Raw genomic sequence first — 14,804 nt, 5'->3', positions numbered from 1 at the left:
GGATGATCAAAAAGTGCATCTCTGCAGTCCCAAACACCCTAAAATGCATTTGAGAAGAGGAGTAACTGTTTAGAACCTCTGGAACACAAGATATTCTGTGGGAGGTAAACTGGAAATGTGTGTCATTGATCATTTTGGATTTCAGGATGACATAATTTCACTGAAGTTTAAAGGCAATGGAGAATTATTGATGGTTTTAAAGTAGGGTAATGATATGTATAACTGGTATTCTACAGATGGAAGTTTAGCTGGCAGTGGAGGGTTAAGTGAATAAGGGAAGCTGGAATGAGGAGAAGTTAAAGCTTTACAGAGGAAGCAGAATGGAAAAGGTTGGGCATATGGACTGGCAGCCAACTGTGTGTGCACGCATGTATATGTGTGTGTATATGTATGAGAGAGAGAGATCAAGAGTTGGAGTTATGGGTTGTATAAACTCTCGAGAAAACTCAGAAAGAACAGAGAAGCAAGGGGGGAAGAGTTTAAAGTGGTTATAAGCACAGTGTTGAACTGCTGACTGTGGTTAGCTGGCAAGAGAAATTAATTGGGGATGAGGAAGGGATTGAAAGAAAAGAGAACATTTCAAGAGTCTAAGGGCAGTTTCAGTACAAAGAGGCATGTAGGAGAGGTGGTAGATTAAAAAAGAGAGTATTTGACCTTCAGTGATAAGGAGCAGACGCTGCTGCTGTTACTTGATAAATATCCCACTCCACAAATGGACATGATTGCCTCCTGATGCTTTTTATCACTCTTAGAAACATCAGTCTCATGGTGCTAACACCTTACACAATTGCTGCATTCCAGAAAAACTATATATGTAAATTAAAATTTTATAACTTAGATTTAACTTTTGTTAAGTTAAATTGCATTTTAAGTGTACTAGGCAAGCTTTCTATTTAAAGGAATCCTTTGATGGACCCTTTTGTAATGTGAAAAATTAATTCCAAATGTATCTGTTTTACAGTTCCAATCTCTGGATCTCTGGTTTTCTTCTCCTGGACAGCTAACTAGGTCGTAACTTTCTATTCTCAGAGCCCAGCCCCACACAAACACTAATTGGTTTTCGCATCTGAAAGGTTGTGTATCACTCTGTCATTTCTAAATTTACATGATGTAATCCATGTACAAGATGGGAGAAATTTCATACCCTGTGGGAGGAGCAAGTGCCACATGCTTAGTTTTCCAAATATATCTAGAGACACAAAATATTTTAAAAGACACAGAACTTCAGGACCGCCTTCCTCAATCTCAGATTTCATCAATTTGTGGCTTCAACAGGAATTAGTGAATTTCTATTAGCTGTGGAGAAAATATCTGACACAATGTCCAATCTTGGCATTTATTTTATGAAGGAAAATAATAATAATTAAGAACAAAGATGCAAACAAATTACCCCCAAGTCCCCCATCATGTCAAGCATTACAAAACTACAGACTGTAAACCTCATAATCAAAATTGAAAAATAAATGCCCATTTTTAAGACCTTGTTGAAGGCTCTGAGGTCCAGAATTGAGAATATACATCAGTCACGACTACAGGTCAAATATCTCACCTGTTTGTTAAAAGCATGATGCCAGGCTAAAAATTACACCATGTGTGATTTTAATGAGTTAATTAGGCTGCCTCTCAGACCAGAGGTTCCTAGTGCTTTGCAAGGACTTTTGGGAGAGACCACATAGGTAGCCAGCTTTCAAATGGTCTCCTCTGGACACAGCTGCTGTTTCACCTTTGTTTTCACTTTCCTCTTCCCTTTATCCCCTCAGTTGCAGCCCCTTCCCACAGGTGACTGGCAGGTTAATACTGTAGCATTCTCTTCTAGCATGCTTCTCATACTTGGATGTATATCTTGTAGTACACAGCTACACAGACTGGGAGCTCAGCGGCTCTCCTGATTGGGAGAGTTGGAGGAGGAGGGCATACAGCTTCCCTGGCCTTCAAGAATCCATAGAGGTACACACTACTCATAAAACTGCCTGAATGCAGAGGGAAAACCCATCAGGTTTTTTGAAATGCTTCCTATGATAGTCTCATAAGGTTTTTATATACTCCTCATCCTTAATGACTGTTATGGAGCTCCTATAAGTGTTTTTCTATCTACTACTTTCAAGTTTCTCTTAACAACATAGTATACCCTGAGTATTTGCTGTGAGAGTGCATTGAAGGTCAGTTTTCTAGTTGTATCATCTCTCCAGCAAGCTCAATCTTTGCTTGAAATCAACTCCAGAAATAGGTAAAGCATTTAACTAAGCTGCAAGATGCACCAATATAGGAATTATGTCTATTTATTTACAACTATATCTCTAGTATGTAGCAGTATGACTGGCTATAATTAAATGCAATTAGATATTTGTTTCACAGATAAGGAATTGGATACACTGGCTCATATATCATAATTATTATTAGTTTGGAGCATAATCAGTGAATAAGCTTTCATGATTTTCTCCAGTCTTTCCATTTAAATGGCTATCACTATTGAGCATTTCTGCTTGCTGGGCACTATTTTAAACATTTTGAATAGTCATCTAAGTAAGTCTTAGGAAGTAGGTACTTCAATTTTTATAGGTGAGAAAACTGAGGCTCAGAAAAGGTAAGTAACTTCCCTAAATTTGTGGAGGCAGAGCTGAAGTTCTCACCCAGGACTCTCCTATGCTTTCCGAATTTGCTGGCATGGAAGGTGGCACTTTTCAGAAGCTTCATACATTTTGCCAATACTTGTATTTGCTGGACTTCTTCCAGTTTCTTCTGGAAGTCGGTCAGGGAAAGAATTCAGCTACTTCTCCCAAGCCTGCCTTTTCAGCTTGTATATACGAAGGACAGAGCAAGTGAGACCAGAGAACAATGGGATCTAAAAGCCAAAGAGCCCAAGGATATAGGAAGAGATGGACTAACTCCAGCAGGCTGAGTTTAACAGCCTGGAGACAGTGGCTCTCAATATTGGTAACACATTAGAGTAATCTGGGGGAACTTTTATACATACCAGTGCCCAGGACTAGTTAAGCCAAAATCCATGCGGGTAGCATGCAGACATCAGAATCTTTTGAAGTTTTGAAGTTTTGATCTTTTGAAGGATGAGGAGTATATAAAAACCTTATGAGACTATCATAGGAAGCATTTCAAAAACCTGATGGGTTTTCCCTCTGCATTCAGGCAGTTTTATGAGTAGTGTGTACCTCTATGGATTCTTGAAGGCCAGGGAAGCTGTATGCCCTCCTCCTCCAACTCTCCCAATCAGGAGAGCCGCTGAGCTCCCAGGCTGTGTAGCTGTGTACTGCGAGATATGTGACTGACCCACATTGTCGGGACTTGTATCCTTTGCTTGGGTCTGTTGGCATCTTTCAATCACTCACTCACTCCTGTAACAGTACTCCCTCTCCCAGTAACAGTCCTGATAATTGGTATTATTATTTGTATTTTACATCTAGACTTGAGTAACTGGCCCAAAGTCATTGAGCTGGAAAATAGCAAAAGCAAGGTTGAACCTCAGATCTGTCTGACTTCACAGTTCATCCTCTTAACCTCTGCCTCAAGAGGGCAAACCATGGGCCTGTCAGGTTTGTCAGGGAAAGTCAAAATCTTACTGTTCAGAGAATTAATTTTGAAACTCCAAGTAAAGAATGAGAAGAGCAGATGGAACTAGAAGACAATGCTGTGACTGAACCTAATCTAATCTTGGCCTATAGGCCCCTTGTGAAATTACATGAGACTGGAATCCAATAAAGAACTGTGTCCAGTTTGCTTGGTTATCAATCAAACTTGCTGTTACTTAATTCATGACATTCTGTAGATTAAAGGTTTCATGATTCAGATTCCCATCTCTTCATAGTTACAACTGCAACTCTTCTGTCAGATCAGGAATATAATTATGACAGCTAAAACGGCAGCAGTAGCGATTTGTAGATGGTATAAGATCCTTGTTAACTCTAGATAATCTTTCTCCACACTCAAGATAACAATTTTTACTCTGTAGAGTGTGTGAGTGTGCATGCCTATATAACTGTGTGAATGCACACGTGTAAGGCTCATGTGCAAATACTCTGGAACTCATGTGACATGGCAGAGATTTTAAGCCACTCTTTCCTGATTTTCCACGGGTTTGCAGTACATACTTCTAGGGTAGCCACTGAGGTCACAGAAACCGCCTTTTCTGCTTGCCATCCAGAAGAGGCCCTTGGCGGCTATGTTTATATTAATGAAGCTTTTAAGGAGGTGGTTAAGGTTAAATGAGATCAGAAAACTGAAGCCTGATTTGATAAAATGGGTGCCCTTATAAAGAGACAAAAAGATGCCAGAGCTCTCTGCTGTGATAGGGTTCAGTGAGAAGGTAGCCAGCTGTAAACCAGAAAATGGCCAACTGTAATCCCGCCAGAACCCGGCCATGCTTCCACACAACCCCAGGACTTCCAGCCTCCACTGTGAAAGTGTAAATTTTTTTTTGGTAATCCATCCAGTCTATGGTATTTTGTTATAGCAGCCTGAGCTGACTAATACACCTATTCTGGATATGCACATAAACAGGGTCATGCAATATGTGACCTTTTTGCCTGGCTGCTTTCAATTTTCATGTTTTCAGGGTTCATTTGTGTTATAGCATGTATCATACCAGTGCACCATTCCTTTTTATGTCTGAATAATATTCTATTGTATAGCTATCACATCTTTTTATCTATTAATCTGCTGATGGATATTTGGGCAGTTTGTACCTTTTGGCTATTGTGAATAGTGCTGCTATAAACATTTGGGTACAAGTGTTTGAGTGCCTGTTTTCAATTCTTTTGGAACTACTGGGTCATATGGTAATTCTCGAACACTGCACTTATGGTGCTCAGATCTGCCAGGCTGTTTCTTGGTTCCCACACAAGGAATTCTTCCTTAGATTCCACAGGATAACCCCAGAATACTCTCAATAAATTTTTTGTTGTTGCTGTACCTAGACAATTCTTGCTTAAATGAGTTAGTTGCTATTATTTGAAAGTTAAATAACCTAAACCAATAAATAATAAAATTTCTAATTTTTGGTCATGATAAGGAAAATGGACTCAGAACTCCTCTTTCAACGTTTGTGACAGCAGCAATAAATCCCCTGTTGATGCTAATCAAATGGAGTGATGACCTTGATGAGACTCTGGAATCTGATTTCACTGAGGGATTGTTGCATAGACTACCACTTACCTTTGAGACCAGGGAGCACAAGACCTTGCATTTAGCGCATATTCCAATTCAAAGCGACTCCGTAAAGCTGCCACGTGGCTCCGGCCAGGCCCTCCCCGGCTCACCAGGCAGTCGGAGGAAGAGGAAGGCGAGAGAGACCCGCTGCTGTTACTTGATGCAGGAGACATCAGCTGAGTGAAGGAAGGGCAGTTTCAACCATCTCATAAATCCAACAGGCTTAAGGGTATGGAATAGAATACGGACTTATTTTGACTCTCCAGTCAAGAACTTCTCATAGTTTAATTTCAATTCATCTCAACTTTGCTCCTGGCTTTTCTTTTCGACCTTTGATAACAACACCTGGAGAGTTTAATTTACTTTTTTGACCCAGTTCTATGCTAAATTTATGCTTGTCTTTCAAAAAACACAGTAGGCTCAAATCAGATTTAAAAAATAGATGTTTAGAAGGTTATTATTTAATGGTAAAAGAATCTCTACATTTTGCACTAGGGCGATAAGATTAATGGCAGAGTTCCTTTAAATGGTAGCTTAAAATCATTTCCTTTACATGAAAATATTGCCTTTACATAAAATGGATTTATACACTTTTCCAAGAATACATCCATTTTTAAAATGAAGGATACTTTAACATCTGACAAGTATGAGGACTAAATAGGGTTGTGAAAGAATATTTAAAAATTGCTACAAATAGTTAAGTATAGCTAGAAAGTAGAAAAGTGTAAGGGAAGAAAATGAGAAAGGGAGAGAAAAACAGGAGAGTTTTCTTGGATTTTTGACAACCTTGCTGTTTATGTACTCTACCTAACCAAACTGAGAACAATAGTTCTTTTGACATTATAATTTCATAAGACATGTAGACCGTAGACTTTGGCTTAAAAAATATGTAAATTCTGCTCTTAATAATAGCCAATATATTCCTAAGTAAAGCTCTGAGATTCATGTGATGTCAGTGTTGAAACAAACCTTCATGCTCTTTAATGAACCTCCAAACACTTCTGCATATCCTTTTCAAGTCATCTATGCAGGTTGGTGGGGAACCTCCAGTGACGGGGAGCTCCCTGCTTCCAGATCTGTTCATTTACCTTAGGGCAGCTCTGACCACTAGAAAGGGCTTCCTCGTAATAAACCAAATCTATTGCTGCACTTAATTTCCATCTGGTGGCACACAGAGAATGAGGCCAATCCCTCTACCATATGGTAGTTCTTCAGATGTTTAAGAACAGGTGTTGGACTCATCCTAATTTTCTCTTCTCTAGGACAAGAATTTCTGGTTATCTCTGATTGGTTCTCACATACACGATGTTCAATTCACTCATCATTCTGATTTCTCCTCCCTAAAATCTATATACTATTGTGTCTGGCCATCTCAGAACAAAGAGGAATGATCACATCCTTTATTCTAAGACAAAGGATTCTAAGATAAGTGGTAAGTTAGTATGTCATATTCTAACTCCTAAAGAGTTTATTATCCATTAACATTCATGATGCTTTTAAATGACATCTTCCACATTTGATATTTTTACTATTGTTTCTTTGTGGTGAATGATTTATGTTTATTCCCATTAAATGTATTCTTGCTGGACATATACTATTACTTTATTCTCCAAGATATTCTAGAATCCTGGTTTGAAATATTTTCTGTCTCTCTCAACTTTTTTATATCTACAAATATTATAGTTTGACCATCTTGACTTTGGTCTAAACCACTGACCCACTGACTGAGAAGTTGAAGAGTAGAGAGGATGGGACCTTATGGAACTCCACAAGTCATGCCCTGAAAGCTGATTCTGGCCCATTAATGAGTGTAACCCAGCACAGCAATTGTTCTTTGCATATAGCCCATATTATTCATCTTCTCCACCAGCAGAGATTGTGCTGAGAGGTTTGGTTAATGTAACAAGACAAGCTAGTCAAGCTAGTTCAGCAGATTCCACTATTGTTCCTGTTTCTAGAATGCACTCTCATATCTAATTGGATTTATCCCCCAGGTTGGAGCAATCCATGCCTTCAAGCAGAAAGTTTCAAAGTGAGAAGATACTTAGAATTCAAGCCTTAAAGGCATCTCTCAACATCCCCACGGACTCTAGCAGCTGCTTTTGTTGCTGAGGCCCCACTAAATATAATATAACTTTTCTCCATTTGTATGTTTCAGGAATGAAGAAAAGGAAAAGAAAGTTTTATGTCTAAAAACCGAAGTTTTCTTCTACATAAAAGACTTCCTTTTTAGACGTTCCAGTAAAGAGTCATGAGACAGAGCCACTCACTGCAAACTACAATTGTAGACCTGGAAACCTTTTCCTATAGACTAGGTTCCAGTGACACTTTGTTGAGATTTTTTTAAGGGAAGAAAACTTTCTTTGGATGGTTCTAGTTTGGGATTTAGTTGTGCAATTTCAGGTTGATGCTGTTCCCTCCCCTCCATTTCTTTCCCTTCCCTTCATATGCATGAGTACAGTGAGCCTATATGTGTGGTGTCCTGGAGCACTCATTTGCACTTGGGAATGTATTATTATTTTTGAATTAGTGCTCATGTTTTAGTTCCCTTGCCTATTTAAAAATACTATCTCCTGACCAGGTGTATAGAAAATTAAAGCAATTATAGAGAAAATTAAAGCAAACAGCTCCTTGAAATTAAGGGAATAAAATTCCATTAGCCTGATTACCAGCATATATCACTTTGTGCAGCATATGTGTGGTATAAAAGCAATGCCTCCCAATTAATTTATACATTAATTTTAGTGATAATTTTTCCTTTTCTTATTGAACATCAATGGACAGTCGCTTAATAGTTTAACTTACGTATTACTGTATGTAGGAAATTTTGTACAGAAAAAAATTGATTTAAATAATTACCTTCTGACATTTATTATATTTTCAAATTTTCACATATTGATTTTTTTAAAACTGCTGTGCCTGTGTCCATTTGTCTACCTGATTATCTGTTGGAAGAGCCCACATTCCCTCTGAATTTGCCTTTTCCCTTATAGATACAGTCAGTTCTGCTCCACTTGAGCTTCATGAATAAGGTAAAAATATGAATGGAGTTAATGCTCAGACTACTTTCTTCCCCTTAAGCACCATCTTACGAACATTCCTCAACATCGGTTATTCAAGGCATTTTTATGGACATAATTCAGAAGCTAATGTTCTTACCTCGATGTTGCAGAGGCATTCTTCTAACTTGGTAACAACTTCTGAAAATTCAGGCCTTCCCTGTAAATAAAGAAAATACTTTTTTTCCCTCAAAGAATAAAAGGAAGGCAACTCTCCTTGGATTTTAAAATTGGGTATTTGCATTTATAAAGAATGAGATTAACAGTAAAGTATATTTTTATTTAAAATGCACTTGCATTGAAGTTTTAATTGAATGTTCATTTGCTGTTCAGGGAGGGATGTTGAGTTTTCCTCTGATAAGAGTTTTAAGTCAGAATTTGCAACTACATTCAGATAATAAAATAGTGAAAAGTTTTAATTAGCTTTGCATGTTTTTAAATGGCAAGTTTTCCTCTTCAAAATGAAAGAATGAAAGTGAATACTAAAAACTGTTAACTATCTCAGTGCCTTACAATATACTGTACAATATGTCTGTAGAAAAAGCACTGTTAAAGCTAATTTTATAATTAGCTTCACTTTTGAAAATACCATCTCAAATTCAAAATTAAGATAATTAGAAACCTCATGACTATGTCCTATTTTAGGGGCTAAGATAAGCTGTTTATCTTCAAAAACTGCCATTAAAGATATTGCCCATTATGAACCTCTGTGCCATATGAGCTTGTTAAACAAATATTTATTGCAATCTGATTATGTTCCAAGTTTTGTTCTAGTTGCTAAGGATATGAAAATGATTATGGATGAATGGAAAAATTCTTAGAATTTCAGAAAATGTTCTGAAGAACTTACACGCCTCCTTCTATCAGAATCTAAGGACAGCATAACCTATCATTTCTCCCTTTATGAAACGTTCAGTGCCAGGAGGAGGATAGCCAGTTTACCATTCAGGTGCAGTAACCAACTAATTTAGATTCTTAGTAGAACAATTTCTCTCTTAATATCTAGCTCTCCCCTGAGGACCTGGCTTTTCCCAGAGCGCTCTCAAGTGGAAGCTGGTTTTTCTCACCTTTTTTTTGTACCTTAGGTTGATAGGCTGGTGGTGCGGTGAGTAGGAGGTCTGTGTCTTCCTTACTGTCAAAATGGTTTCTCCTCTAAAAACCACCAGCTTATCAGCTATTTCACTGAGTCACAGTCTTATTCTTTGAAGATTTTAGCTGTCTGGCTCACTGTCCAGCTAGTCTTAGTACTTTTACTACAGTGGCCTGACCTCTGGGTTCCTTCATCTCTTCTCAGTGATCTTATCCTGCACCTTCCCTCCGTCACTTAGCTCCTTGGTTATCCCCTTCACCCTGTTACTAACAACTCCTGCAACCCCTTCATGCTCTGTCCATTTCCGTCAGATCACTGTCTGGCCTCTGTCTCCTTTCTTTCTAGCTCAGTTCTTTTGGAACTTGGACTCCAACAGTCTTTGACCACAAAAACCTTATGACTTAAAAAACAACATTTGTTGTGAGCATTTTCAAATATACCCTAAAGTAGAGGAGAATAATAAAATAAATCCCCACCTATATAGGACTAAGCCTTAAAAACCATGTTTTTGCTAATATTTGCTATTTACCTATCATCCATTTATCATCTAATCTATCTCCCGTATTTTTTGTTCATCTAACCATCATTTCACTCTCATTTACTCACCTCATTTCCTCCCTTACTTATTTTAGGTTTTATTGGCAATCATAATCACTCCCACACAGCTTCAATTCCCTTGCCCTATCATGTGTTTTTGTACCCTATTAGAAAAATTCAACTTTTGATTAAGTCCATTTTGACTGGTCTTAATTCAAAATCATTACCCTTTAACCTGAGATTCTTTGTACTGCCTAAAGAGCATATGATATATTTCTAGCTCAATCTTTCACACTCCAGATTGGCTATTTGGTACCTTGTCCCCTTTCCTCAAATCTCTAGTTCTACATTGACCACCCATCTGTCTAAACCCACATAATGTCTTCACCCCCAATTCTATAGATGAACTTTGCCCGATTCTATCTGAGGCCAATTCCTTCACTGTGTACTAGATCTTATCCCTGTTAATCCACTCAGTGATATTTCTCTGTTTCTCTAACAATAATTCTCCCTTCTATTTTTTGCATCATCAATGCTCCCTTTCTCTTGTTTAATCCCATCAACATATACGCATACTATAAATTCTCCCATCTTAAAAACAAACAACAAAATAAAACTCTCGACTCTACTTCCTCAAGCTGCTATTCCATTTCTCTGTTTACCAAAATTGCTCTAAAGAATTGCCTAAATTTGAGGTCTTTTATTCTCCTTCCATTTGTTTCTCACCCCACTCAGGCTTTTCCCTAGAAGATTCTACTAAAACTACTCTTGTCAAGGATACAGAGACCTACCTCCTCTTTGCTAAATTCAAAGGTGAAGCCTCAATGGTCATCTTACTTGGCATAGTATTAAATACAAATAATCATTCTTTTGTCCCTAAAATATTCTTCAATTGGATTTGAGGTCACTACTTTCTCATTATTTTTCTCCTCTCTCAGTTGCTATTTCTCAGTCTCCTCTTTTAGTTTCACTTCTGTGTATCTTTAAATATTGTGTTGTACCAGGACTCAGTCTTTGGATCTCTTCTCTTCTGTATTTAGAGTTAATTTTTTTTGAGGATTTAATTTAGTATCATAGCTTTAAAAAACAACTCCCAAATGTCTATATCTAGTTTTCCTCAGTACTTTCCCTTGAACTCTAAACTAACATGTGCAATTTCGTGTATTTATAGTCTTCCCTACTTTGCAGTAAACGGCAGCTCCATCCCTTCACTTGCAGAGGCAAAATCCAAGGGATAAACTCTGACTTCCCTCTTTGTCATACTCTTGTTGCTAATCCACTAGCAAATCACATGCATTCTGCCTACAAAATGTGTCCAGAATCTGAACATACAAGTAGCTTTTATATTGGATCAATCCTCCCCCAAATAACAACAGTAAACTCTGGGCAAAATGTGAAAGACAGCTACCCAAAGGCAGGAGAATCAACAAAAGCAGGTAGATTCTGGAGGACAGTCACTTGGAAGAAAGGAAGGGCATGGGATATGTTTCCCAACTCTTCATTTTTCACTGCATTTACCCTGAAGACAGGCTCCATCTGCATTTTGGAGAGTAATTAACAATCTGATGGAAGGCCTGCAGGTTTGCTTGCTTGAAGAACTAGAGGATGGAATTCGGGGCAACCAAATGTATTAGCTAAGGGTTCATAAGAAATTACCCCAAATTTAGTAGTTTCAAAAAACAACCATTTATTACCTTCCAGTTTCCATGGGTCGGGAGTCTAGTGCTGATTAACTGGGCCCTTTGCTCAGGGTCTCACCAGACTAAGATCAGGTGTCAGTTTGTGCTGTGTTTCTCATCTGAGGCTCAGGGGACTCTTCCAGGTTCAGTGATAGTTCGAAGAATTCATTTCCTTCTGGTTTTATGATTCAGGTTCCCATTTTCTTGCCAACTGTTGTTTAGGGATGATGCTCAGTTTCTAGACAATGCCCATGGTTACTTCCAACATGGCCCATATAAGCAGTTAATGATATGGCCAGCTTTTGTTTCTCTAACTAACTGAAGAAAAATTCTCTGCTTTTAAAGGGGTCATCTGGTTAGGTCAGTCTTACCCAGGATAATCTTTGTGCTATATGAGGAAACAAATTATGGGAATAATATATTGTCATATTCATAAGTTCTTCCCACACTTAATAGGAGAGGATTATCCTTGGCATGTACACTATGGGCCAGGAAACTTAGGCACCATCCTAGAATCCTACTTATTATACATAAGCACTAGAAAGTGAGGAGATATCTGGAAGAAGAGAGTCTGAAAGAGGGAGTCCCAGAATCTGCATATAAACTGCCTAATCTCTGGCTGACCTCTGAACCACATATGCATGGAGCAGTCTCTAAGCAGACCAGGTAGGCTAAAAGAACTGAGCTGAGATTAAATCTTTTGCCTAATACTGGGCATTTGTCTTACTATTTTCTCAGATGGAAGTATTTAACTTTTATCCTCTGCCTGACGCAATCCTCTGTCCTAAGCAATGCTCCACCCTCTTCATGCCCAGCTCACAAGATACATCCTTATTGAAGTGTCCAAGTGATTCCACAAGATACTTTTTGACCTTATTTAGACTTTCTTAATTCTTCCTTGTGTTATAACTAGATATTTACATGGCTATATACCTAGCTAGAAAATGCTTTGAAGGTAAGCAATGGTTTATTTACTGCTGAATACCTAGCATGTTCCATTGCATAGGATAGCTTAGTTGAGTTCAATTGCATCACAGCTGCATCACACAAGTACATTAAATTGCATCATGATAATAAAAATTATTGTTTTGTCCACGATGATAAAAAATTATCCTCTCATTATTATCTGAACCACCACCAGCGTCTCTTGTTTGTATTATTATAATTGCTTTCTAACTACTTTTGCTGCACCTGTTCTATGCCTATTAAAAGTATGTTGCCCTTGTTTGTTATGCTTCAGAAGATTGGAGACTGTTGAGAACTAGGCTTGGGGTTGATTAATGATTGTGCATTGAGTCCCTTATACAGAATTTTATTGTTGTTAACAACCATTTGATAAATAAATATGAGAGATGCCCTCTCAAAAAAAAAAGTATGTTCCCAACATTGTAGCCTCCCCACAGCTGATATCATATTCAACAGTGAAAAGCTAAAAGCTTTTCCTTTAAGATTAGGAACAAGATAAGATGCTTATTCTTGCTTCTTTTATTCAGTATAGTACTGGAAGTCCTAGCCAAAGTAATCAGGCAAGAAAAAGAAATAAAAGCATCCAAATTGGAAATGAAGATGTAAAACTGTCATTATTGTCAGATAACATGATATTTTATGTAGAAAACCCTATTTTCTTAGAACTAATGAACTGATTTGGTAAAGTTACAGGATACAAAAATCAATATATAAAAATCTGTTGCATTTCTATGCATTAATAACAAACTGACAGAAAGAGAAATGAAAAAAATCCCATTTACCATTGCATCAAAGAATAAAATACCTATGAATAAACTTAACCAAGGACGTAAAGGACCTGTACGCTGAAAACTGTAAGACGTTGAACTAAGAAGTTGAAGAAGATGCAAATAAATGGAAAGATATTCTATGCTTATGGATTGGTTAATATTAAAATTTCCATGCTACCCACAGCAATCTATAGATTAATGTAATCTCTATCAAAATTCCAATGGCATTTCTCACAGAAATACAATAAATAATCCTAAAATTTGTGTGGAACCACAAAAGACCCTGAATAGCCAAAGCAACCTTGAAAGAAAAGAACAAAGCTGGAGGCATCCATTCTTTGATTTCAAGCTATACTAACAAAGCTATAGTAACCAACATGGTAGCCAAAAATAATCATTTAAAAATGTATTACAGATCAAGTAATTCCTCTCACAAAAGCCTCCAATTACTCTCATCTTATTTGTATAAAAAAACCAAAGCTCTTGAACTCATCTGTAAGGCATGCACAGCCTGCTCCTACTTTCTGACCTCTTCCTTCTGTGTATTTGGCCATGCTGACCTCCCCAGGCTGAGCACATCATGATCTCAGGGACTTGGCATTTGCCATTCTATCTACTTGGACTGACCAGTGCCTTTACTTTCTCCAGGTGTCTGACTAATGTTACTTTATCGGAGAGTTTTTCCTTGTCTACCCTATTTAGAGCCCCCAAGATAATGCTACCTAATCCCTTTCTTGCTTTATTTACTCAGTAGCACCTATCACCAGCTGACTTAATACATATTTTCATGTTTATTTGGTTATTGTTTACATCCCTTCATAAAGAGTCTATCGCATGAGGGCAGGGTTTATTGTTGTCCACAACTCTATGCCCAGTGGCTTGAGCAGTGCATGGCCTATAAAACGTGTTCAATAAATACTTGTTGAACAAATGGTAGAATTAATGATTTTATGTTTTATTTACATTTTATTTCATTCTCAAACTATTTTATTATATTGATAGGGGTTTTTATTATAATTTGTTTCAAGTCTTTTTTTAAATTAATCAATCTGGGAATACATTATAAATGAATGACCTTTTTTGAACATTAAATCTAAATGGTATTAATATTTCACTGGAGGGCTGGAAAAACATCAAAATAATGATAAAATTTAACATTTACTAAACACTTAAGCATTTCATTTGACCTTTACAATATTCTTCAATATAGGCATTTATAATTATTTCTATTTTAAATGAAAAGGCAAAAATAAGAAAATGTAATAATTAATCTAAGATAATATAGTCAGTAAATAGCAGAGCTGAATTCAAAGTTAGGTAGAGCTTGTGATCTTAATACTCCTTCATACTCTTTCTCTATGTGTCGCATCTAAATCCACAAGGAATAATTCGGTTGAAATTATGTAAGATTCAGTGCTTAAAATTAGAAGCTGCATAGTAGAAAGAACACTGGACTGCCTTAAAAGACTTGAGGTTGAATACTTAGTAGCCATGTGACTCTGTATAGTTTATTAACCACTCTGAGCTTCAGTTTTCTCAGCCT

At 37.3% G+C, this 14,804-nt stretch overlaps 1 protein-coding gene across 2 annotated transcripts in view; it reads right to left on the bottom strand.

Annotated features, from left to right (window-relative positions):
* TNNI3K (TNNI3 interacting kinase) overlaps positions 1-14,804 on the bottom strand; it is a 313,877-nt gene that overhangs the window by 40,950 nt on the left and 258,123 nt on the right. For both annotated transcript variants that reach the window (XM_073234130.1, XM_073234131.1), the window contains 2 exons: positions 8,320-8,379; positions 5,167-5,336 (listed from right to left, as the gene is read on the bottom strand). In XM_073234130.1, the coding sequence (XP_073090231.1) occupies positions 5,167-5,336; positions 8,320-8,379 (230 nt within the window). The remainder of the gene's footprint in view (positions 1-5,166; positions 5,337-8,319; positions 8,380-14,804) is intronic.

This window comes from Manis javanica, chromosome 4 (genome assembly GCF_040802235.1).
Source record: "Manis javanica isolate MJ-LG chromosome 4, MJ_LKY, whole genome shotgun sequence".
Classification (NCBI taxonomy): Eukaryota; Metazoa; Chordata; class Mammalia; order Pholidota; family Manidae; genus Manis; species Manis javanica.
The sequence above is the reverse complement of the archived record's forward strand: the minus strand, read 5'-3'. Positions and strand labels throughout refer to the sequence as shown.